At 43.0% G+C, this 23688-nt stretch overlaps 1 protein-coding gene across 1 annotated transcript in view; it reads left to right on the top strand.

The window, feature by feature from the left end:
• The window catches only part of LOC143930640 (ephrin type-B receptor 5-like), a 112869-nt gene that overhangs the window by 15024 nt on the left and 74157 nt on the right, over nucleotides 1-23688 (top strand). The window contains exons 2-3 of the mRNA XM_077455134.1: nucleotides 6324-6388; nucleotides 8382-9090. Of these exons, the coding sequence (XP_077311260.1) occupies nucleotides 6324-6388; nucleotides 8382-9090 (774 nt within the window). The remainder of the gene's footprint in view (nucleotides 1-6323; nucleotides 6389-8381; nucleotides 9091-23688) is intronic.

The raw sequence follows: 23688 nt of genomic DNA, 5'->3' as shown, positions 1-23688 counted from the left end.
CCAAACCCGAACTGTCCGGGTGAATCCTGGACAGGTGGCAACCTTAACACACACACACACACACACCACTTTGTGATTTGCAAGAAATTGGTGCTAGCATGTCAATAGCCACCAGATCGCTCTAAGAAGCAACGGGAGAGGTCACCCCCCCACTCTAAGAAGCGACGGGAGGGGGACGCCCCCCCTTCACCGTTTTTTCTCTGATGGTGTGGCCAGCCTGTCACCGAGGCGAACAAAGACCAGATTGTGTTTGATTGCCTCTATAGCCTTTAAGTCCGGAGCGACTTAATTCTGGTCCAGGGTGGAAGTTTGTTATTTTTTTTTTGTTTTTTTAATCTTTTGCCTTTAGGCTGCATTTACACTTTTTGTTTTGCGGGCCGATTTGGCACGGGACTTGCATTCGAAATGCCATTCATTTGAATGACACCTAAAATCACGGTACGGGTCTGCCGCGATTGTCACAATAAAATATGCTGCAGTCGTGGCAACCCACATCGCGGGATGGATGCCACCCCAAAGTAGCTCCTGAACTATTTTTGGGCGACATGCATCCCACGATGCGGGTTGCCGCAATTGCAGCACGTTTTATCGCATGACAGTTGGGACAGACCCGCACCGCGATTTGAGGTGTCATTCAAATGAATGGCATCTCGAATGCCAGTTCCGTGTTTTGCCATTCACATCGTAGCGCTGTCAAATCGCGGGCAGATCCGCAGCAAATCTGCCTGAGATTCAAAACGCTGTAGTGCGAATGCAGCCTTAAAAGGTAAAAGGATATTTTGGGCCTTTTTGATCCCAGACCTCTCCATAAAAAGGACCTGTCATCCTTATTTCCATTAGAAGGAATGTTTACAATCCTTCTAATAGAAATAATAGTGATATAAAAAAAGAAACTAAAGAGACAGTGTCAAAATAGAAAATAAAATTAATAAGAAAAAAAACGTAAAGCACCCCAATCCCTCCGTGCCCGCATGTAGAATTGGACGCATACGTAGATCGCAAACGCTCATGTAAACAGTGTCCGCACCACACATGTGAGGTATCATCGCGAACATTCGAGTGAGAGCAAAAATTCTAGCACTAGACCTCGTGTAACTCTAAACTGGTGATTTGTAAAAATATTTTAAAGCGTTGCCTATGGAGATTTTTAAGTATCGTAGTTGAAACGATTCAGTTCGCGTTGTGCGCTATACAAATATCTCATTCATTCATCATTCCACCAGCGCACACAAATTTAAAGCATGACATGTTAGGTATCTATTTACATAACATCCTCTTTCATAATTTCCCAACAAATTGGGGTATATATTGTGTTTTTTTTTTTTTTTTAAATACATTAAAGTGTATTTAAAAAAAAAATAATAATTGCATTTGAAAAAAATCGGTGCGCAAATACCATGTGACATTAAAAATTGCAAGGATCAAAATGTTATTCTCTTAGGGTCTCTGCTAAAAAATATATATAATGTTTGGGGGTTATAAGTATTCTAGTGAAAAATACTGATTTAAACTTGTAAACAAAGTCCCAGAAAAGGCCTGGTCTTCAAGTGGATATCAGGGATTTACATTTGAACTGCACAAGATATAGGCTATTTGTGGTTTGAGTTTTTTTTTTTTTTTCACACAGAACGAATGAACATGCACTTTCATTGGGCTAATGGCTATGTAATTATTTTTAAAATCAATCCCACGCTGCCGCAGTGATGACAGTCGTTAGGACATATAGGGAGGATGAAGACACATACAGCAATAAAGGTCTGACAGGGGTTCTAGCCCTTTCCCACTCTATCCAAACCAAAAATACAGCTTGCATTTCTTCATGCTGTAAAGTATAACCGAAAGCAAACTTTTTTTCTTTAATGTCAATAGGCTGCCCTACGCATGTGAAATGCATAAAATCGCGCTGTTCCGAACCGTCCGGTACTGTGGTACCATGCGTTTTAGCAGCCCTGAACGCACGTTTGTCGGGGTCATGGGAATGTCATTTAGACCCCTTTCACATTGAGGATCTCAAAAACTGCACATAAAACGTTGGACATTTTTGCAGCGCTTTAGCGCCATTTTTGTGGCCCTAACTGTGTGCTTTTTTAAAGAAAAAAGAGCTGCTTTGCTGCGTTTTTGAAGCGCTTTGAAAGCGATTCTAATTCATTTCAATGGACGGGTGTTTTTGAGGAGCTTTTTAAAGTGCTCCAAACATGCCCCAAAGATGCTGCTTGCGGGACTTTTTGCACCACCCCGCCAGGGCACCGCCCCAGTGTGAAAACTTACATTGAAATGAATTGGAAACAGTTTTCAACCGCTATTTTAGCGCAAAAGCGCCTGAAAAGCACCTCAAGTGTGAAAGGGGTCTAAGAATTAATGGCACCTACGTGCGTCTACAGAAGGCAGCATGTTTTTTTTTGCAGTGCGGGGAAAATTTTCAATTTCACGTGCGTTCCCATGCTGCACCTGGTGTGAACAAGCCCTCCCTCTAGGAAAAACAAAAGAAAACAGTTTTGCCTTCAATTCTTTATTAACATCTAAAGTGGCAGTTCATGAAAGGTCACATGACTTCCTGGGCTTGCTGGATCCTGCATGTCTTGCTGGCTGGGAGTTGTAGTACCATCTGCAGTTTACAATACCCACCATAGCTCCCCTCCCCCTCCTCAGTCTCCCTCCCACTGTTGCATTGTTCGGCTTAATTTCATATTACCCAACACACCGTCTCATGAGTCGATAGGCGGAAGGCTGTGTCCTGGTTTCCCACAGGAGCTACGGAAGGTGCAATGCTAAAAACATTTCACCAACAAGATCTTCCGTGCGAGAATCCGTCGCTGGGGAGCGCCACCGCGTTTACGTCAGAAATCCCAGACAACGCACAGCGGCGGGCGTCAGTCACACCATATAGAGGCCGGACCAGGCTGGACTCAGCTGCTATAGAATTATGACCTACTTTCCACTCCAGCAGATTAGCAAATGCAGAATTTAGCACGGAAGCAAAAAGAAGACAGAAGAGAGTAAAAAAAGAATGGAATGAAGAATGGCAGGCTCCCATAGGAAATATCAATTATATAATATTAGAAAAGTCAATGTATAACAGATCGCTACAGTCTCATAGAAGCTTTAACATGTTAATATCTTATTATAAAAATTCAATATTTTGCAGCTTTCATTAAAATAATCCCTGGTGATCCTGCTTGTTTAGACACTTCCTGTTATAGGGTGACAACACGGTGCCCCCGTCTCCCAATCGTCCCCCTGTGTTGTCATCCTGTCACACGGACTCTCAATAGAAAGTACAATGACTGTTTCAACACACTTTATGCAAGAATGGTCTGCTGTTGTCACCATCAGGAAACCCACCCTGAGAAATGTCACGCAGCTATCAGTGTAGTGCATGTAGAGAGCAAGTGGCTGCAAAGTGGTGGCAGGAGATCAGTAGCACTGAGATGCAACAAAGGATTAACTTCCTCCCACCTGTGCTATAGCCGAACGACAGCTACAGTGCGGGCCTTAATTGCTGGGAGGGTGTCCATGTACGTCCTCCCGGGAATGCGTCCTCTGCGGGGCGTGCCTGGCACGCTCTGTGATCAGCGAGTCAATGAGACTCAGCTGATCATAGACCGGAGTAAGGGGTCGATCCCGGTCCCTTTCCACGTGATCAGCTGTCAGCCAATGACAGCTGATCACATGATGTAAACAGAGGATCGGAATCGACTTTTTTTTTTCCTCCTCACTTCACGTGCGCTTAGTAATGACTAAGTGTGCGAAACGCGTCTACCCAGCATTCTGATTCCTGTAGTTTTTGGGATGTCCAAATAAAAAGGATTTTGATCTACAGTGGTGCGAGTGCGTACTGGATCATTAGGCTTCCTGGTCTCACGTGGAGCGGAGGGTGTATCTTTTTACACTGACAGCGCGAGGAGAAAAAAAAAGAAAGCTTCTGCCAGAGGGACATCGGTCCCGACCACGGAGAGCCACTGCTGTTATCCAGTGCCGCCTACCAGTGCCCACCAGTGCTGCCTATCAGTGCCCACCAATGCCGCCTATTAGTGCCCATAAGTTCTGCCAATCAGTGCCAATCAGTGTCTTGTCATCAGTGCCCTTCAGTGCCACCTATCAGTGCCCACAAATGCTGCCTCATTAATGCCTATCAGTGCCCTTCAGTGCCACCCATCAGTGCCCACCAGTACCACTTCAATAATGCCCACCAGTGCCACCTATCAGTGCCTATCAGTGCAGCCCATCAGTGCCCATCATTCCCGCCTCATCAGCGCACATCATCGAAGGAGAAAAATTACCTATTTTCTATGAAACTGTTTTGTTTTTTGTTTTTTCAACATTTTTGGTGTTTTTTGTTGTTTTTTTAGCAAAAAATAAAAAAAAACAGCAGTGATTAAATACCACCAAAAGAAAGGTCTATTTGTGTGAGAAAAATTATGAAAATGTCATATGGGTACAGTGTTGTATCATATGACCACACAATTGTCATTCAAATGTGACAACACTGAAAGCTGGAAACTGGCATGGGCAGGACAAGGGTTTAAGTGCCCAGTAAGCAAGTGGTTAATTTGCATATTTATGAATTAACAAATTTGTCAAAATTTGTTAAAAAACTAATTCAGAACTAAACTAACCCCAGCATCCTGCATTCACTATATCTGGTCCCCCACAGTATACAGTACATGGAAAAGCAATTATTTTAGTAAATATAAACTGCTAACTACTAAATACCGTTTCTCATCAGCAGTATATATCAGTCTTGTGAGTTCTATCAGTGTCTGGTCAAAGCTTGTAAAAAACAAGGAAAGGGGCGCCTCTGAGCGTATGAGTAAAACACTTTAATAGTAAAAACATCAACTCACATGGGAGAAGGTATGGTAAATCTCTGCGCTCAGTGTCCAGGAGCAGGATGGGTGACCAGGTCATTGTAGTTCCCCTTCTCCCTGGCGGATCACATGCACTCTCCCAAGAAAAAAAAAAAAAAAACTCGTAATACACACCAAACTGAGCATGTTCAGAGTGCCCCCAAGGCCCTGTACTATCACCAGATAGAATGGGAACAGTGGAAGAAGGAGAGGATCAGAAGAGATCAAACAGCCTTTTTACACAATGCAGAGGATTATCCCCTTAGGTTCCACAGTGAGTATAACAAGCATGCTTCACTGCATATACAGACTGATTTTACTGTTGTGGGTTTAGTAAAGCTTTAAGAAAATATTTTGTATTAGGAATATGGAATGACAATTGTTTGATACACAGCACATTAGCAACCCAAGTGCTCAGTTGGGGCCCCGGTGCCTGACTTTTTAGCACCCTTTTTTTCCACTCCAGCAGGTACCCACCCTTTAGCATACATATTATGATGTAATACCCCTTACAATTTAGCTTGCTATGGGCTGTTGTAATTCCAGAATGTATATGTCATATATATACTGTGTATTGCAGCAATGTTTGTGATGTGTTTTTCAAAAGACTCCAGACTTTTTTTTATATGAAATACTCTATAATTATTATTTATAATAGCAAACATTGTGGACCTTTAAAATAGAGTTTTTGTCTTCATGTGTGAATTTCTCTATTTCCTTTCATTAAACATTTATCTGGTGATCCTACCATGAGGGTCCTTGTTCAGGCACTTCCTGTTATAGGGTGACAATGACCTGTTCCTGTCTCCCAATTGTTCCCCCATTGTTGTCATGCTGCCAAATGGGCTTCTGATGTAGACGACTGTGTTTGTTTCAATACTTATTAGGCAAGTATGGTCCACTGTTGTCACCACACCATAAAAAAAAAAAAAAAACACCCTGGAAAATACCAATTAATGACCACACAGGATACAATGTTAGGCTAAATTAACCAAAAGGATGGCATATTCTATGTATGTGTGTGTGTGTGTGTGTGTATGCATGTATGTAAATATATATATATATATATATATATATATATATATATATATATATATATATATATATATAATATATTTTTTATATTATTCTTTATTATTATTTTTATTATATTATTATTATTATTATTATTATAATTATTTTTTTGTTTTACTATTGCTTGCATTTCTTTATTTGATTTGAATTAATTTGATTCAATAAAGGCATCATTCAATAACTTTTCCAAACGTGCACTATTTAATCGATTTTTGAAGCATTTTGATTGTAACTGTCAATACACAAAGAATGATTTTATAACAGAAATTAAAATTAGGAAGATATATGTGCCTGGATGCAAGATTCGGCAGCAGGGCTGTATTAGTGATAGGGCCCCGGAGGACCTGTCCAATGTTTCTACAGGTGATGGTGATAAAAACTATTCTGTTTTTTTTTCTTTAGAAATTCTACTTGATACAACCTACGAGACCTCCGAGATTGGCTGGGCAACCTACCCTGAAGGAGTGGTATGTGACATTTCTAAAAAAAAAAATATTTTAAATAGAAATTTCCCCAGCAGTGAGTAGACAGATCTAGAATGCTAACCTGTCCTCTACTATGTAAAACTACGCTGGAGCTCTAGTTTTACCCTTTTGCTGCTATTTAATTTTGCACACATACGAAAATACACTTTTTTTTTTACATGAAAACGGAATTAAATACCCAAAACATGCCTTTACTCAAAGCAGAGACCCTGAAAGAAAAAATGGTGGGCATTTTTTTTTGTCACACAATATTTGCATAATATAATACACAGATTTTAGTAAAATATAAAAGATGAGGTGAGTAAAAAGATCAAATATGTCATCCCTGAAATGGCAATAAATGAAAGTACCCAATTACAGTGTCCAAAGGAGATGTTTTAAAAGTCTACAGATTATCAGTTTAGAGTGGATAGTGAATGCTGACCCTAGAATTATTCTTCTATGCTCTATTGATTTAGTATGTGTACCACAATCGTCATTTTTTGCATGCGTGTGTCTGTATGTACATGTACAGTACATAGGAGCAGGGCGCTTAAAAAAAAAAAAAAAAAAAAGGTAATTGATTTTATTAAACTTTCACTTTTTTTACACTTCTACAAAAGAGCTAACAATCTTCCTATGTCATAGCATAGTGCAGATGATAGGTTATCTTTAATAAGATTTTAGGAGACCGCTGCACTTTGTTGAAGCTGCTGATTGAGCATAGATTATGCTCAATCAGTTTCTTCCCAGGCCAGAACAGCCGGAGTTTGACATCTCTGAACCCGAAAGTGCTCAACAAAAGTGCATTTCCAGGTTCACACACCCCTGAAGGAGCCGCTGGCTTTGATGGTCCCATTTCCCCAACTTAGTACTCTTACAGCCAGGCACATGGTATTTTCTTCTTTTTCACTGGTTCAAATACACAATCTAGGGTTGTCTTTTTGTGTTTCTTTATTGCTGAGTAGAACTTGGGATGGGTATGGAAGAAGGCATCAGATACCCAGAAAGCAATTAAATAACCGAGGACACTTATCTTTTCACTATCCTGGCAGAGAACTTCCATAAAGTCACTACTTGCTAGAAGAATGCCTAGGACATGCTTCTTTGTAGAAATGAGAACTCCATACAGCCTCTAGGGCACAGGACTTGGACCCCTTTCACACTGTGGGCGTTTTTCAGGTGCCACATCGCTAAAAATAGCACCTATATAGCACCTAAAAAAAGTGGCTCCATTCACCCCGAGGGTGAGGGCTTTCACACTGGAGTGCTGCGCTGGCAGGGTGTCACAAAAAGTCCTGCCAGCAGCTTCTTTGGAGCGGTGAACTCACCACGCCTCCACCGCGGCTCCCCATTGAAATCAATGGGGCCGCTCTGGCAGCGTTTTGCAGGCGGATTTAACTCCTTTTCGGCTGCTAGCAGGGGTTAAAACCTCCCCGCTAGAGGCCGAATAGCGCCGCTAAAATGACAGTAAAAATTGCACCGCTTTACCGCTAACGCCTTAGGCGGCTCAGTGTGAAAGGGGTCAGTACTCAACACCGACAACATCACAGGATCATCAGTTTCCACCTGATATCCACCAGGCACTTCTCAGTGAGGGAGACACAGACTTAAGATACCACAAACCACTGGACTCTCTTCCTTCAGTCTCTACCTAGTATCCTCCAGTGAGCTTCTTAAGACCATGAAAGAAAGATCCCAGACTTTAGAGAATAGCTCCCAGCCTCAGCAAGGGCTCGGACCTCAATGACATCCAAGTAGCCTCTCCAGCAAACTGAGCTCATCAGCCAGGGGACTCCTCTGGCAGGGCTAAACACACAATCCAAGAAAAATCTCTACCCTAGACTTCAAACTAGAAGTGCACATCCTCCAATAGAGCAAGGGAGTCATTCAGCTAGGGGTTCCATCTCCTTTAAGAATGTTATGCTAAATTTAAATACCAATAAATGGATGCCTATTACAAAAACATTAACTCTTCTTTGGTTGTTCTTCTCAGTGGGATGAAGTTAGCGTCCTAGACGGCCAACGGCGCCTCCTACGAACGTACGAAGTTTGCAATTCATACGCTCAACGTTCCAACCAGAGCAACTGGCTCCGTACTGGCTACATCGCTGCCCGCGGCACCCAGCGTGTCCATGTCACACTCCGTTTCTCAATACGAGACTGCGCCAGTCTACGACCACCACCAGGAAGACGTCACCTGGCCTGCCGGGAGACATTCACACTTTTGTATCGACAAGCCGATGCTGCTATGGAAGCGGAGGACTGGGAGTGGACAGAGGAGGCCTGGACAAAAGTGGATACCATTGGAGCAGGCAAAAGCTTTAGTAGGGATCCGGGTAAGGGAGGCGAGGGTCCACGGATGGACGAGAGGAATTTAGATTTTGGGCCAGTCCGTAAAAATGGATTTTACTTGGCCTTTGTGGATTCTGGAGCCTGCCTCTCTATGGCTGGAGTCAAAGTATTTTTTCACAAGTGCCCAGCCACCGTGCGGAGCCTTGCATTCTTCCATGAAACACCATCTAGTGGAGGAGGAGGGGCATCACTGGCTGAAGCCTTAGGCAGTTGTGTTGTTGGCGCTCACCCTTTGGGGACTACAAAACTCAGTCTACACTGTGGAGGAGAGGGGGAATGGATGGTGTCTAGTGGAAGTTGTGCCTGCAACCCGGGGAGAGAAGTGAGTGAAGATGGAACTGAGTGTCGGGGTAAGAGTTAAAGTATTTGTGAACGTTAATCCAAAGAAAGTAATTTATTTTTTTTAAGAGTTACATCCCGGGTTTTGGAATAATACAAATATTAATTCCTAATATAATGGTGAAGGCTTACTCAAGGGTTTATAATTGCTTCTCTTTTTCATCTATACCCACTGACCCTTTGACTTGAAAACCAGGGGTCAGAGGTCACCTGAAGTCCAGCAGCTTCTATCATATTATGTCACTTCTCACACAACATGTTATGTCGCGTACACACGACCGGACTTTCCGACAGACTAGGACCGAAGGGATTATTCCATCGGACAATCCGATCGTGTGTGGGCTAGTCCGATCGTTTTTCTAAAAAAATAAAATAATAAATCAGACGGACCTAGAAATAGAACATGTTTCAAATCTATCCAATGCACTCAATTCTGACAGACTAAAATCGGGAAAACTGTTCGTCTGCGTGCTGGTCCAATGGATCAAATAGGACGCAAGGGAAACTATTGGCTACTGGCTATTGAACTTGCTTGTTTAGTCCCGTTCACGTCATCACTTTCAAAACGAACAGACTTTCAAATGGACTTAGTCCATTCGTGTGGCCGAGTCCGTTCGTTCGGAAAGTTCGTCAGAACTCAGCCGAATGTCTGTCGGGAAGACCGTCAGACCTAGTCTGCTGGAAAGTCCGGTCGTGTGTACCCGGCATTATACTTACCTGCTCTGTGTAATGGTTTTGCACAGAGAGGCCCCGATCCTTTCCTTCTTGGGTCCCTCGCCAGTGCTCCTGGTTCCTCCCCCCTGCCAAGTGCCCCCATAATAGGCTGCTTGGGAGTGCATATTTTTTTATAAAACACATACATTAAGGCACATAGTGTTATTAAATACATATAACACAGGTATTATAACTGCAGGAGAGGAAGGAGCAAGCACTGTCATGAGCTGACAGGCATAGAGGGGGCTGGGGAGGAGGACAGAGGAGAGCTGCAGATGACAAAGGCATGTAAACTGACCACAGGGTGTCAGGGCTCAGGAGCCATGACAAGCCATGGTCAGTTTACAGGGAGCAGGGCAGAACCAGACAGGATAAGTCAGGTATTGTATTTTATACGGAGGGCCAAATTACACAGCAAAAGCACTGTGCTGTATAACATGCTTTAAGGCAGGGATTTGCAATTAGCGGACCTCCAGCTGTTGCAAAACTACAAGTCCCATCATGCCTCTGCCTCTGGGTGTCATGCTTGTGGTTGTCAGGGTCTTGTTATGCCTCATGGGACTTGTAGTTCTGCAACAGCTGGAGGTCCGCTAATTGCATATCCCTGCTTTAAGGGAACAGAATATATATTTTTTCTTTTTGTTAAGGGTAAGGAACACTCCCAGGTTTGACCCGCATTTTGCATGTGGGTAATGTCGGGACAGGTTACACATCTGCCAGTGATTAGCTGCAGGGAGAAGTTCCAGATAAGTAGGGAAAGAATAGGGACACTCCATCCTTTCTGGAATCCTCCCCCATTTGGGTACTGACTGGTCAGGCTGCATTCTGCCCCTCAAGACAGATGCTGTCGGCACTCTGGAGAGCTGCTCTGCTACACACTGTTGTTACAATCTGTGCGTGTTCCCAGTAGGTTGTCTTCCAGCTGGGTTTGTTGTTATTACTTGTACATTATAATTAGAATACTGTTAGAACAGTATTCATGCTGGTTAGTTTTAAATCTTTAAAAATTTGCCTGATCTCGGAAACAGGTAGGTGGCCACCTGAAGCCCGTTTGTGTCTTTTTCCGAGATTCGGCACAGCTGGTTACCCAGTATGCATCGCATACTAGCACATTATGAAATGCCTGCCTTAAAACAATGCCTTCCAACAGAGCTCTGTCACCGCTGAAGGTGCTTCCATCTTCATCCAGTTTTACTTTGTGGTTCACATCCTCTGATTGGCTGCGTTGCGATTACATCACTCCCGCGCATGCAGGAGTCACGGGTCGCGGCATGGAGCTCTGAAGGAACAGCACGGGTATGTCATCCCTGCAGAGCACAGGTGCTGGTGACATCATTGACTGCATGCAGTGTGAATATCTCCTAAACTGTGCAAGTAACAGTGCTTATTATAGGCTTGCCTGTAAGTACAACTGTAAGAAAGGATTTACTTCCACTTTAAGCTGCCAGGTGCTGCATTAAGGGTGCGTGGGCGCTGCCCCTTCTATAATGCCACCCCCCCTATATGTATCATGGATAGATTCATGCATAGCATGAATCTATCTATAGTCGCCGTGGCCACCCCTAATCTTGTGTCAGGCCCCTTTTAGAATGCCGGGTGCCTGTATTACAGCGGTGGGGGTATTTTTTTTTTTTTGAAACACCTAATTAGAGCCATAACTTCAAAATAGGGTGGACTCGGAGCGCAGAGCATTGCGCTCGGAGCCCACCCAGGTGTGTTAGAAAAGCGAATATTCATTTCCTTTTCTAAAACTAAACCACCTAAACCACTAAACCACCTCTACGTCAATCAGGAAGCGCGGGTCTAATACCCATCACCTGATTGGCTGACCCTCTGCCTATCCCACAGCCCACCACCGTCACCCGCTGGGTGGCCCACCACTAAGATGGGGTAAGTGCCGGTCAGACAGGGAGCGGGCGGGCAGGGGGTCAAAGTGGCTGCATTTGATGGGCACAGTGGCTGCAATTGATGGGCACAGTGGCTGCATTTTATGGCACAGTGAGGCTGCAATTGATGGGGTTTTTTGTCAGAATTGTTTTGTTTCTTTGCACCCCCCAAAAAATTTAGAGCACCAGCCGCCACTGCTCACCAGCACCCTCATGCTTGTCATATTGGAACTAGCGGCTATGTTTTTGCAGTCACTGTGTCCCCATACACTTACATGGGCTGCCTGCATTCAGCAGTGGGTCTCAGCACTCAAGGCCTAAAAATCACTTGTGATGTGAATTTTCATGTTTGCCTGCTGTGTCATCTACACAAAGGGCTCATTTATACAGTATATTTGCAAAAATGCAACATACCTTTTAGGATGCCGGGCGCATAAATTACTATGGTGGGGATAGGCGGGATGTGTGTGTTTTGAAACACATGATTAGAGCCAGAGGCTCTAATAGGCTTCAAAATAGGGTGGACTCAGGGCAAAGAGCATTCATTGTTGCGACACTGATCGTCCTCCTGGCCAATCGGGAAGTGGGTCTGATATCTGACACTCCCTTGGCTGATAGGACAGGTGATTATATTGGATGCCTATAGGAGGAGGGGATGAGATGCAGGGTGGAAGAGACAAGGAAGCCATAGCCTGATCCTAATGTGCCAGCCGATCCCTGCCTGATGTGCCCGCTGATCCAAGCCTGATGTGCCTACTGATCCACCTGCTGATCCTCGCCCAATGTGCCCGCCGATGGTGTAAGTGCCGGTGGACCTTCGAGTTTTGAGGTGCCGCGTGGGGGGATGGTTGTCTGCCACAACTCCCCCCCCCCCCCCCCCCCCCCCATCACCACCTGCCACAGCTACAAACTATGAGATACAGTGTTTGCCCCCTTCCTCATTTCCTGTTCCTTTGCATGTTTGTCACACTTAAGTGTTTCGGAACATCAAACCAATTTAAACAATAGTCAAGGACAACACAAGTAAACACAAAATGCAATTTGTAAATGAAGGTGTTTATTATTAAAGGTGAAAAAAAATCCAAACCATCATGGCCCTGTGTGAAAAAGTGATTGCCCCCTAAACCTAATAACTGGTTGGGCCACCCTTAGCAGCAACAACTGCAACCAAGCGTTTGCGATAACGTGCAATGAGGCTTTTACAGCGTCCTGGAGGAATTTTGGCCCACTCATCTTTGCAGAATTGTCCTAATTCAGTTACATTAGAGGGTTTTCGAGCATGAACTGCCTTTTTAAGGTCATACCACAACATCTCAATAGGATTCAGGTCAGGACTTTGGCTAGGCCACTCCAAAGTCTTCATTTTGTTTTTCTTCAGCCATTCGGTGGTGGACTTGCTGGTGTGTTTAGGATCATTGTCCTGCTGCAGAACCCAAGTTCGTTTCAGCTTGAGTACACGAACAGATGGTCGGACATTCTCCTTCAGGATCTCTTGGTAGACAGCAGAATTCATAGTTCCTTTTATCACGGCAAGTCTTCCAGGTCCTGAAGCAGTCCTTGACTATTGTTTAAATTGGTTTGATGTTCCGAAACACTTAAGTGTGACAAACATGCAAAGGAACAGGAAATGAGGAAGGGGGCAAACACTTTTTCACACCACTGTATATACTGGAATTTTTATTTATTTATTCTACTAATGGCGGTATTCCATGACGTTTAATGGGACTGCAATAGTGCAGCGGGCATTCTAACACTTAGGGTCTTTTCACACTTTGCGTTAAACAAATCCCCTGAAAACCTCAAGAAAAATGCTTCCCTTTAAAATCAACGTTTTCAAACTGGAGTGGTGTTTTCATTATGGTGGAAAAAAATCCTGCTTGCAGCATCTATGGAGCATGTTTGGTTATGGAGCTAAAAAAACTGCACCAAAAATGTTCCTCCCCATTGAAGTAAACAGGAACCTAATCGAAAGCCCCTCAAGGGCTCAAGGGATCATACACACTGCATCTCAAGGAAGCTGCTCCTATAGGCACTTAAACTAATTTTTTTCTGCCTGGAAACTCCCCTCCATGTTAGCCAATGTGTCCATACACACCATGGCTTTTTCAGGATTTTACAGGCCTATTGCTCCCATAGGCAGAAAAAGATGCCTAAGTGCCCCAAAAAGCGTGAAAAAAGCAAAAAAGCTCCACAAAGCATGAAAACGCACAAAAATAAATAAATAAATAACACAAGGAAAAATTAGCTGAGGGGAGGATTTGTGAAAAAAAAAAAACACTAATGCTCAAAAAATCTCAAATAAGCTCAATAAAAACGCACAAAAAGCCCAAACTTCTTCAAGCTTTTAGGCAGAGAAATAAAAGCTCAAAATGCCTGTAAAAGCAGCTTTTTTTTTGTTTTCAAAAAGGCCCCCCACTAAGCATTTTTGGTGCAGTTTTTGAATCACATGTCCTTTAAAAACTGCACCACAAACACTGCAAAAACGCTACATTAACGCATATGCATTTAACTGGCAGCGTTTAACTGCCAGCTTTTTTTTTGGTGGTATTTGATCATCTCTGCGGTTTTTATTTTTTGCGCTATAAACAAAAGAAGAGTGACAAGTTTGAAAAAAACACAGTATTTTTTACTTTTTGCTATAATAAATATCCCAATTAAAAAAATAAAAATAAAAATAATATATATATATATATATATATATATATATATATATATATATATATATATATATATAATTTTTCCTCAGTTTAGACCAATATGTATTCTTCTACATATTTTTGGTTAAAAAAAAAATCACAATAAGTGTATATGTGTATATTGATTGGTTTGTGCAAAAGTTATAGCGTCTACAAAATAGGGAATAGATTTATGGCATTGTTATTATTATTATTATTTTTTTTTTTTTTTACTAGTAATGGTGGTGATCTGCGATTTTTATCGTGACTGTGACATTGCACCGAACATATCGGACACTTTTGAGACCATTCACATTTATACAGTGATCAGTACTATAAAAATGCACTGATTACTGTATAAATGTCACTGGCAGGAAAGGGGTTAACACTAGGGGGTGATTAAGGGGTTAAATGTGTTACCTAGGGAGTGATTCTAACTGTAGGGGGAGAGGACTCACAGTGTTCCTCTGTACTGGGAACACACGATCTGTCTCCTCTCGCCTGACAGGACATGGATCTGTGTGTTTACACACACGCAGATCCACGCCCCTGCTCTGTTACCAGCAATCACGGGTGCCCGACGGACATCGTGTATGCCAGGCACACATATTGGCTCCCGAGTGACGCGGCGCGTGCACGTCCCGAGAAGACGGCCGGGAAGCCGAGGACGTCATATGACGCCCTCCCAGGATGGGAGATCCCTCCTGCGGACGACATTTTACTATGAGATGGGAACAAGTGGTTAAACTGAACACGGTTTATCATGGCTGCTGATCCCTGAGACAATGGTGAATTTACCTGACTCTGTCATCCATAGCTCTCCTGTTTATCCTCTGTCTTCTCTCCCCCCTCCCTCTCTGCTTGTCTGCTCCTGTGTCAGTGCCTGCACCCCCTCCCCTCCTGCTGCTGTAATTTCAATTAATGTTTTATACCATCCTGTCTGTTTAATAACACTGTGTGCCCCTGTGAATGTGTTTTATAAAAAATAGGCAGTTTTTTACCAGTTTTCAGAGCTCTGATCGTAGCTCGCGTGACCTACCAGCTCTCTCCCCTCCCCCCTTCACCTCCCGACTGACATCAGCAGGGAATCCTTGGCCCCCCCTGCTGCAGCTGTCAGCCGGGGATGAAGAGAGAGCCAGCGGGTCACATGAGCAGCGATCGGCGCTCTAAAAACTGGTAAAGAACGGCTTCTTTTTATAAAATATAGACACACATAGGATTGAATTGAACAGGCAGGATGGTATAAAGTGGCTTGACAACCACTTTAACCACTGCAGCCCCAGAAGATTTCCACCCCTAATGATCAGGCCATTTTTTGCCCAAGAGCACTGCATCGCTTTAACTGATAATTGCGCAGTCTTGCGACACTGTACCCAAACAAAATTGTGTTTTTTTTCCCCCCACAAATACAGCTTTCTTTTGGTGGTTTTTGATCACCTCTGCAGATTTAATTTTTTAATGCTATAGACAAAATAAGGGCGACAATTAAATAATAAAAAAAAATTATAAAAAAAATAAAAAAAATAAAAACGTATTCATCCGTTTAGGCCAATATGTATTCTTCTACATATTTTTGGTAAAAAAACAAACAATTAGCTTATACTGATTGGAAAAGTGCAAAAGTTATGCCCATACACACAGTCGGACATTCCAACCACAAAATCCGTCGGATTTTTTCCAACGGATTTTAGCCGAAACTAATCTTGCATACACATGGTCGCACAAAGTTGTCAGAAAATCCGATCATTTGGAACAAGGTGACGTTCGTAACGTGCGACGAGACTACGTAGAGGCCAGTAGCTTTCGTCTCCAATTTTTTTCTGAGCATGCGTGGTACTTTGTGCATCGGAATTCTTTACACACGGTTGGAAAAAGTCTGATCGGATTTTGTTGTCGGAAAATTTTAAATCCAGCTCTCATAAAAATATGCACTGACAGTGTACTAATGGCACTGGCAGGAAAGGGGTTAACAGGGGCAATAGAGGGGTTAAATGTGTTCCCCGTTTGTGATTCACCATATGCTGCATCTGTACCCACCATATGCAGCTTCTGTGTCCACCATGTGCAGACATTGTGCCCACCATATGCAGCTTCTGTGCCCACCATATGAAGCCATTGTGCCCACCATGTGCAGCCATTGTGCCCACCTTATGCAGCTTCTGTGCCCACCATATGCAGTCACTGTGACCCCCCCCCCCCCCCACTTGCCCACCATCAGACTGGCACTTACCCCATCCGGGTGACAGCAGCGAGCTGTGGGATGGGCAAGCGACGGCTCCTGCATTCTCCATGTGTCCGTGTGTCTCCTCCTCCTTTACGCTGGGCATGGGGCATGCAGCACACCGCCAGTACCTGGGAGGAGGTCCGGCACTTACCAGGCTGTTGGGTCCTCTCCGCTCCTGTGTCTCCTGTGTCAGCAGCGGAGTAGTCTGATCCTCCAGATTCCTCCCCTGTGTGTCTCTTCCGCCAAAGTGCCGGGCATCCAATAGAATGCCCTGGGCTTTGGCCAATCGGGAAACAGGTCTTATTGACCTGCCTCCTGATTGGCGGGTAGGCACTGTGGTGTAAAAATTGCGAAAATTTATTTGCTATGGTCACACAACAGGGTGGGATCAGGGTGCACTCTCTGTGCCCCGAGCCCACCCTTTTTTGAAGCCTATCAGAGTCTCCGACTCTAATCAGGTGCTTAAAAAAAAAAACACCCCCTCCCACGCTGCCATAGGAGTCCATGCCCCTGAAAGGGGCCGGGCGCATGGATAGGGAGGTGGCGGCAAGGACTAGGGTGGGTGGCGCCTGTGCCCTGGGAGGGCGGCGCCCATGCACGGCCGCTCCTGGTCTTAGGCCTGGTTCACACCTACGCAGCTTTGATCCGTTTCTGCAGTGCTTTTTACTGTGAGTTTTTTATTTTTGCACACGCAATTTTACAGCGATGTGCAGTGTTTCTTTTGTGGGGGGGGGGGGGGGGGTTGCCAATTTGTTGTTGGGCAGATTAAAAAACGCAAATTGCGGTAAAAACGCACTACATGCTTTTCTGCAGCTTCTCCATTAAAGTCCATTGAACCCAAAATGCACCATTTTGCACTTTAAAAAAAGCCCCCGACCCTTTCCAAAAATACAGCGGCTGAAAAAAGCATGTGAGCGTGTCCCATAGGAAGCCATGTTAAATGAACTGTAGTGTGTTTCTGCATAAAGCACCAAAAACGCATAGGTGCGAACCAGGCCTAAATTGTTTTGATGGAATTTAAAATCGTCTGGATAATAAAATCAAAACGGATGTGGCCACCATTAATAGTAATGTTGATGTTGCACATCCCACAATAGTTATGCCAATGGTAATAAATATATTTTCAATACAACAACACTCAAATTATTGGTGTACGCAACATAACCTCCGAAATACCAACTAAATAATATCAATAAAACTGAATACAAATGCGAAATGCGTACATTGTGGCTTTTTTGTACAGCAGTAAAAATCGAAGATTCAGAAAACTGGAAATAACATATTAAAAGCCTTTACTGCTTCAGGACTGAGCCCTTCCAGGTCCATACCAGATCAATCAATGTGAGGCTCTACTTCTCGATCTTTCCTTCATAGGCTCTGAATAAGTTGCCTGAGTTTTTACTTTAAACTGGGCTTTGCAATAAAGTGGAAAGTCTCCATTAATAAATCCCTGACGTGTCATGGGAACAGAAATTTGATTTAAAAAAAAAAAAAGTTAATTAACCACTTGCTTACTGGGCACTTAAACCCCCCTCCTATCCAGACCAATTTTTAGCTTTCAGCGCTGATGCACTTTGAATGACAATTGCGCGGGCATATACCACTGTACCCAAATGACTTTTTTATCATTTTTTCCCCCAAATAGAGCTTTCTTTTGGTGGTATTTGATCACCTGTGTGATTTTTTTGGGGGATTTTTTTGGTAAAAAAAAATGTAAAAAGACCGAATTAAAAAAAAAAAAAATTTTTTTTTATTTTGTTATACAATTTTAACCACTTCAGCCCGGACCATTTTGCTGGCCAAAGTCTCTTTAAATGACAATTGCGCGGTCATGCGACGTGGCTCCCAAACAAAATTGACGACCTTTTTTTCTCCACAAATAGAGCTTTCTTTTGGTGGTATTTGATCGCCCCTGCGGTTTTTATTTTTTGCACTATAAACAAAAATAGAACGACAATTTTGAAAAAAACGCATTATTTTTTACTTTTTGTTATAATACATATCCCCCAAAAATATATAAAAAAAAATGTTTTCCCTCAGTTTAGGCCGATACGTATTCTTCTACATATTTTTGGTAAAATAAGCGATTATTGATTGGTTTACGCAAAAGTTATAGCGTTTACAAAATAGGGGATAGTTTTATGGCATTTTTATTAATATTTTTTTTTTACTAGTAATGGCGGCGATCAGCGATTTTTATTGTGACTGCGAAATTATGGCGGACACATCGGACATTTTTGACACATTTTTGGGACCATTGTCATTTATACAGCAATCAGTGCTATACAAATGCAGTGATTCCTGTGTAAATGACACTGGCAGTGAAGGGGTTAACCAATGGGTGGCAGTGTAGGGGTTAAGTGTTCCTAGGGGCGTGTTACTAACTGTGGGGGGTTGGGCTTTCATTTAGTGAACACTGATCTCTGCTCCAATCACATGGAGCAGAGATCAGCGTCACTTGTTGCTAGGCAGAACGGGAGATGCTGTTTACAACGGCATCTCACCGTTCAGCCGCCCCGTGAGACGATCACGGGTATGCCCGCGGAACCCGCGATCGGACTCACGGGGGTCCCGACCAGCATGCGAGCACGCCGGCAGCACGCTCGCGATGGCAGGACGGCATTAAAGATTGGACGTACTTGTACGCCAATATGCCTGCCCATGCCATTCTGCCGACGTACATCGGCGTGCGCTGGTCGGGAACTGGTTAAAACAGGTTATTTTTGTCCATCATTGATGTACGCTGATGAGGCGGCAGTGATGGGCACCAATAGGTGGCAGTGATGGGCACTGATGGGTGGCAGTGATGGGCACTGATCGGTTACACTGATAGACAGCACTTCTATGTGGCACTGATTGGCACCACTGGTGGGCATTGATAGGTGGCACTTGTGGGCATAGATAGGTGGCACTTGTGGGCATTGATAGGTGGCAATTATTAGGCATAATCGCTTCTTCCGTTTCGGGACCGATGTCCCTTTTAACCACTTCAATACCGGGCACTTAAACACCTTCCTGCCCAGACCAATTTTGAGCTTTCAGCACTGTCGCACTTTGAATGACAATTGCGCGGTCATGCTACACTGTACCCAAATTACATTTTGATCATTTTTTTCCCCACAAATAGAGCTTTCTTTTGGTGGTATTTGATCACCTCTGCGGTTTTTATTTTTTGCTAAACAAATAAAAAAAGACCGAAAATTTAGAAAAAAAATGTTTTTTTTTTCAGTATAAAAACTTTGTAAATAAGTACATTTTCTCTTTCACTGATGGGGCTGTACTGACGGGCACTGATAAGGCGGCACTGATGGGCACCGATGAGGTGGTACCAATGAAGTGGTACTGATGAGGTGGCATTGATGGGCACTGATATTGGGCACTGGTAGGTGGCACTGATGGGCGACAGGGATGGGCACTGATAGGTGGGGATCCCTGGTAGTCTGGTGGCATCCCTGGTGGTCCAGTGTGGGCATCCTCGGGGGGGGGGGGGGGGGCTGCGCTGATAATCGATCAGCACAGACCCCCCCTGTCAGAGGAGCAGCCGATCACCGGCTCTTCCTATTTACACTGTGATCAGCCGTGATTGGACACGGCTGATCACATGGTAAAAAATCTCCGTCGGAGACTCTTTACAGAGATTGTAGTTGTGGGGTGTCAGACTGACACCCCCAACAATGATCGTCGCGATGCGTGCCCCCAGGGGCGCGCAGCAGCTTAATATCCTGATCACGTCATATGACGTCCGGTTAGGATATTAAAACCACTTTGCTACCGTCATTTTGCTATATGGCGGGCAGCAAGTGGTTAAGGTGATCTGGTGATCTTTTTTTTTTTTTCTCCTCCGCTGTCAGCGTGAGGAGAAAAAAAAAAAACCATCACCGAGCTTTTGTCATATGACGGCCTCCTGGGAATTCACATCCATGCTGTGGCTGTCATTCGGCCATAGCGCGGATGTCAGGTGGTTAAAAAAGAAATCTGTGTTTGAGATCCAGTCTAGTGACTTTGTCTAGGCGAAGATGATGAAATCCGTCTGCTGCGGGTAGAAGAAAGCATTTCCTTAGTCTCCTCTTTCCCAGTGATCAGTCTGCACTAGACATGTGCAATTTATTTTGTTTCGAATTCGTTTTTTAACAAATTTTGACAAATTCGTTAATTTGAAAATATCCAAATTAACGAAAACCTGTTTTAACAAATTTTTCCAAAGATTCATAAATAAGAATATTTGTAAATTCGTAAATTCAGAAATTCAAAATTTGAAAATCTGAAATAACGAACTAATACTAACTTCACTATTAGTAGCTATTAAATTATAGGTATTGGAATTTCCTTTCAAATTTGGCTGATAGTGGACGTAACGCATCCGAATTTATCCGAAGTTACGAATTATCGAAATAACGAATGCCATATCTAAACGAATGGAACGTAACAAATTATTAATAATAAATAACATTAATAAAAACGTTTTATTATTATTTATTATTAATTCATTCCGTTCCATTTGATTAGATGCGGCATTCGTTATTTGGGACAATTTGTAACTTCTTATAAATTCGTATTTGTTACGTTTGCTAACAGCCAAATTTAAAAGGTCATTCCTTCCAATACCTATAATTTAATACTTAGTTAATATTAGTTATTCTTTTGAATTTTCATATTTTCTTTTGTATTTTCGAATTTGTGAATTTACAAATTTATGAATTGCGATCATAACGAATGACCCAAAAAATGAAAAAAAAAAAATAAACAAACGAAATAAAAACCAAAATGAACAAATTTATTGGCAGTGCTCATGTCTAGTCTGCACATTGCACAAGTCTAGTCGCTCATGTCTAGTCTGCACAAGGCGAGAGGCTGCAGCAGGGGGCTGATCTGTGTTAGACATTTGTGAACACAGTCAAGAACTGGGCAGGTGCCAGGATTTACATGATTGTGTCATCTCTGAGCCGGCATCTCAGTCGTAGTAGAAGAAGTAGTTGATGACCCTGGATGATGCCTGAATAAAGATGACTGTGTGGAATTTAAAGGAGAATTCTGGACAAAGGTCTTTTGGCCATACATCTCTTGTGGGTAACAGGAGTGCACTTAGTTCTATAGTCCCATTAGCCAGATTCCGCTGTTGGCTGACTTCACAGAGTCAGTCCAGATTCTGCAGGGATCCCAACAATGCCAGAATAAATTATTATTTGTATCATATGTTGTAGTAGCAAGAAGTTTATCTCAAGTTATTTTTTGTATGCCATGACATTTTTATAAGATACAAAGAAAATTGAATAAAGAGAAAGAAAAAAAAAAAAATTGTTGGCAAGATGAATGCAGTATAAAAATAAAAAAAAATAAAAAATAATAATCCTCCCAGATGCCTGGCCAACAGCTGGCTCTGCCTCTTAGTGCGCCCCTGAGAGCCTGAGCCATATGCCCACGCCCCCTCCCCAGCCCACGCCCATAGAATTGAATGGAAGTCGCATTCCAAGTCGGATCACCATCTTAACCACTCGCCGACCGCTGTCAGCATATAAACATCGGCAGAATGGCACGGCTGGGCAAAGTAACATATTTGTACGTTTACTTTGAATTTCGTGCTTGCCGCGACCTTCATGACCGTGCCCGCGGGATCCGCAGATTCAATGTCCATTGGGATACCCGCGATCGTGTCACGGAGCTGAAGAACGGGGCGATGCGGTTAGTGGTTAACCCCTTCACTGCCAGTGACATTTTTACAGTAATCAATGCAATTTTATAGCATTGATCGCTGTATTAATGCCAATGGTCCAAAAAATCTATCAAAATTGTCACATGCGTCCGCAATAATGTCGCAGTCATGATAAAAAACGCTTATCGCTGCCATTACTATAATAATAAAAATGCCATAAACTATCCTCTATTTTGCGCAAAAATTATAGCGTCTACAAAATAGAGGATAGTTTATGGCATTTTTATTATTATAGTAATGGCAGCGATATGCCCCTGCCCCAAAGCATCCCCCTTCATGTTCAGGGTATGTGGACTGGTATGCCCCCCCCCCCCCCCCTTTTCTGACCTGCCGGGATGCATGCTTGATAAGGGTCTGGTATGGATTTGGGGCAGGCAGGGGGGGACTGGCGGACAGACCTCACACTGTTTATTTATTTATTTTTGTCAATTTGGCGTGGAAACCCATACCAGACTCAAGTTACACTCATCTCAAAGTCGGATCCTGTTTATTAAAGTTGCATGGAAGTTTGGACCAAAGTCGGATCGGAAGTTGTGCGACTTTGGTGTCGGAGTAGTAAATAAGAAAGATAGAGGTGCGCTGTACGTCGGAGAAGTATGCCTATCGGTAAGGGCAATATACTGAATCCATAGTTTAGGAGGTGTAGAATAAAGTTTAAAAGAAATTAATACAAATAAGAATATAATAAAGGAGTCGAGGAGTCGGGAGGAAGTAGAGAAAAGACGTTGCTGGAAGAGGCAGCAGAGGAGTCCCTCTCTTTTCTGTGGGTCTTTGAGTGCCTTATATCGAGACCACTGAACAGATCATTATCCTGAAAGATCGCTAAGGGATGGAGTGCTGACCCAGCTGAGGAAGGCTGACCTGGATGTTGTCCACTGATCATTTATATATGCTTCATTTCATATATTTTCTGGTAAGCGCATTCAACATTTGGTGACGGGCACTTCACACGCTTTGGAAAGTGTTGAACCACTGGGGTGTTGTCATCTGAGGACATCTACGTCCGTTATTTGGATTCACCTATGAACTTTTCTTAGATTGGACTCTTTTTCTTTTTGTCACTTCACACAGCATTTGAGGTCTTATTGCTCAATTGTATTATTGTTTATATATTTAATTTTATTTAGTATTTTATCTTATGTTAGAGGGCTTGGCGCAGCCTTACATATATTTTGTTGCTGTTGGGTGCTATATCGCATTTATTGCTGCTGCCTATTTTGTTAGTTTGTTAATTTCACATTGTTTCTCCTAGCGCGGTCTATACTTTTTCTATTAAGAATATAATAAAGATATGTGCCTATGTGGCAAATTAAACAATAATACTTATTGCTGCTAATATAAAATCTAGAACATTGATAAATAAAATACAATAAACAACGGTGAAAAAATAAGAAATATTA

Source organism: Lithobates pipiens, unplaced genomic scaffold (genome assembly GCF_037356315.1).
Source record: "Lithobates pipiens isolate NorthernLeopardFrog02 unplaced genomic scaffold, aLitPip1_a1.2 Scaffold_25, whole genome shotgun sequence".
In the NCBI taxonomy this organism is placed as follows: domain Eukaryota; kingdom Metazoa; phylum Chordata; class Amphibia; order Anura; family Ranidae; genus Lithobates; species Lithobates pipiens.
This window is presented reverse-complemented; position numbering and strand designations above follow the sequence as displayed.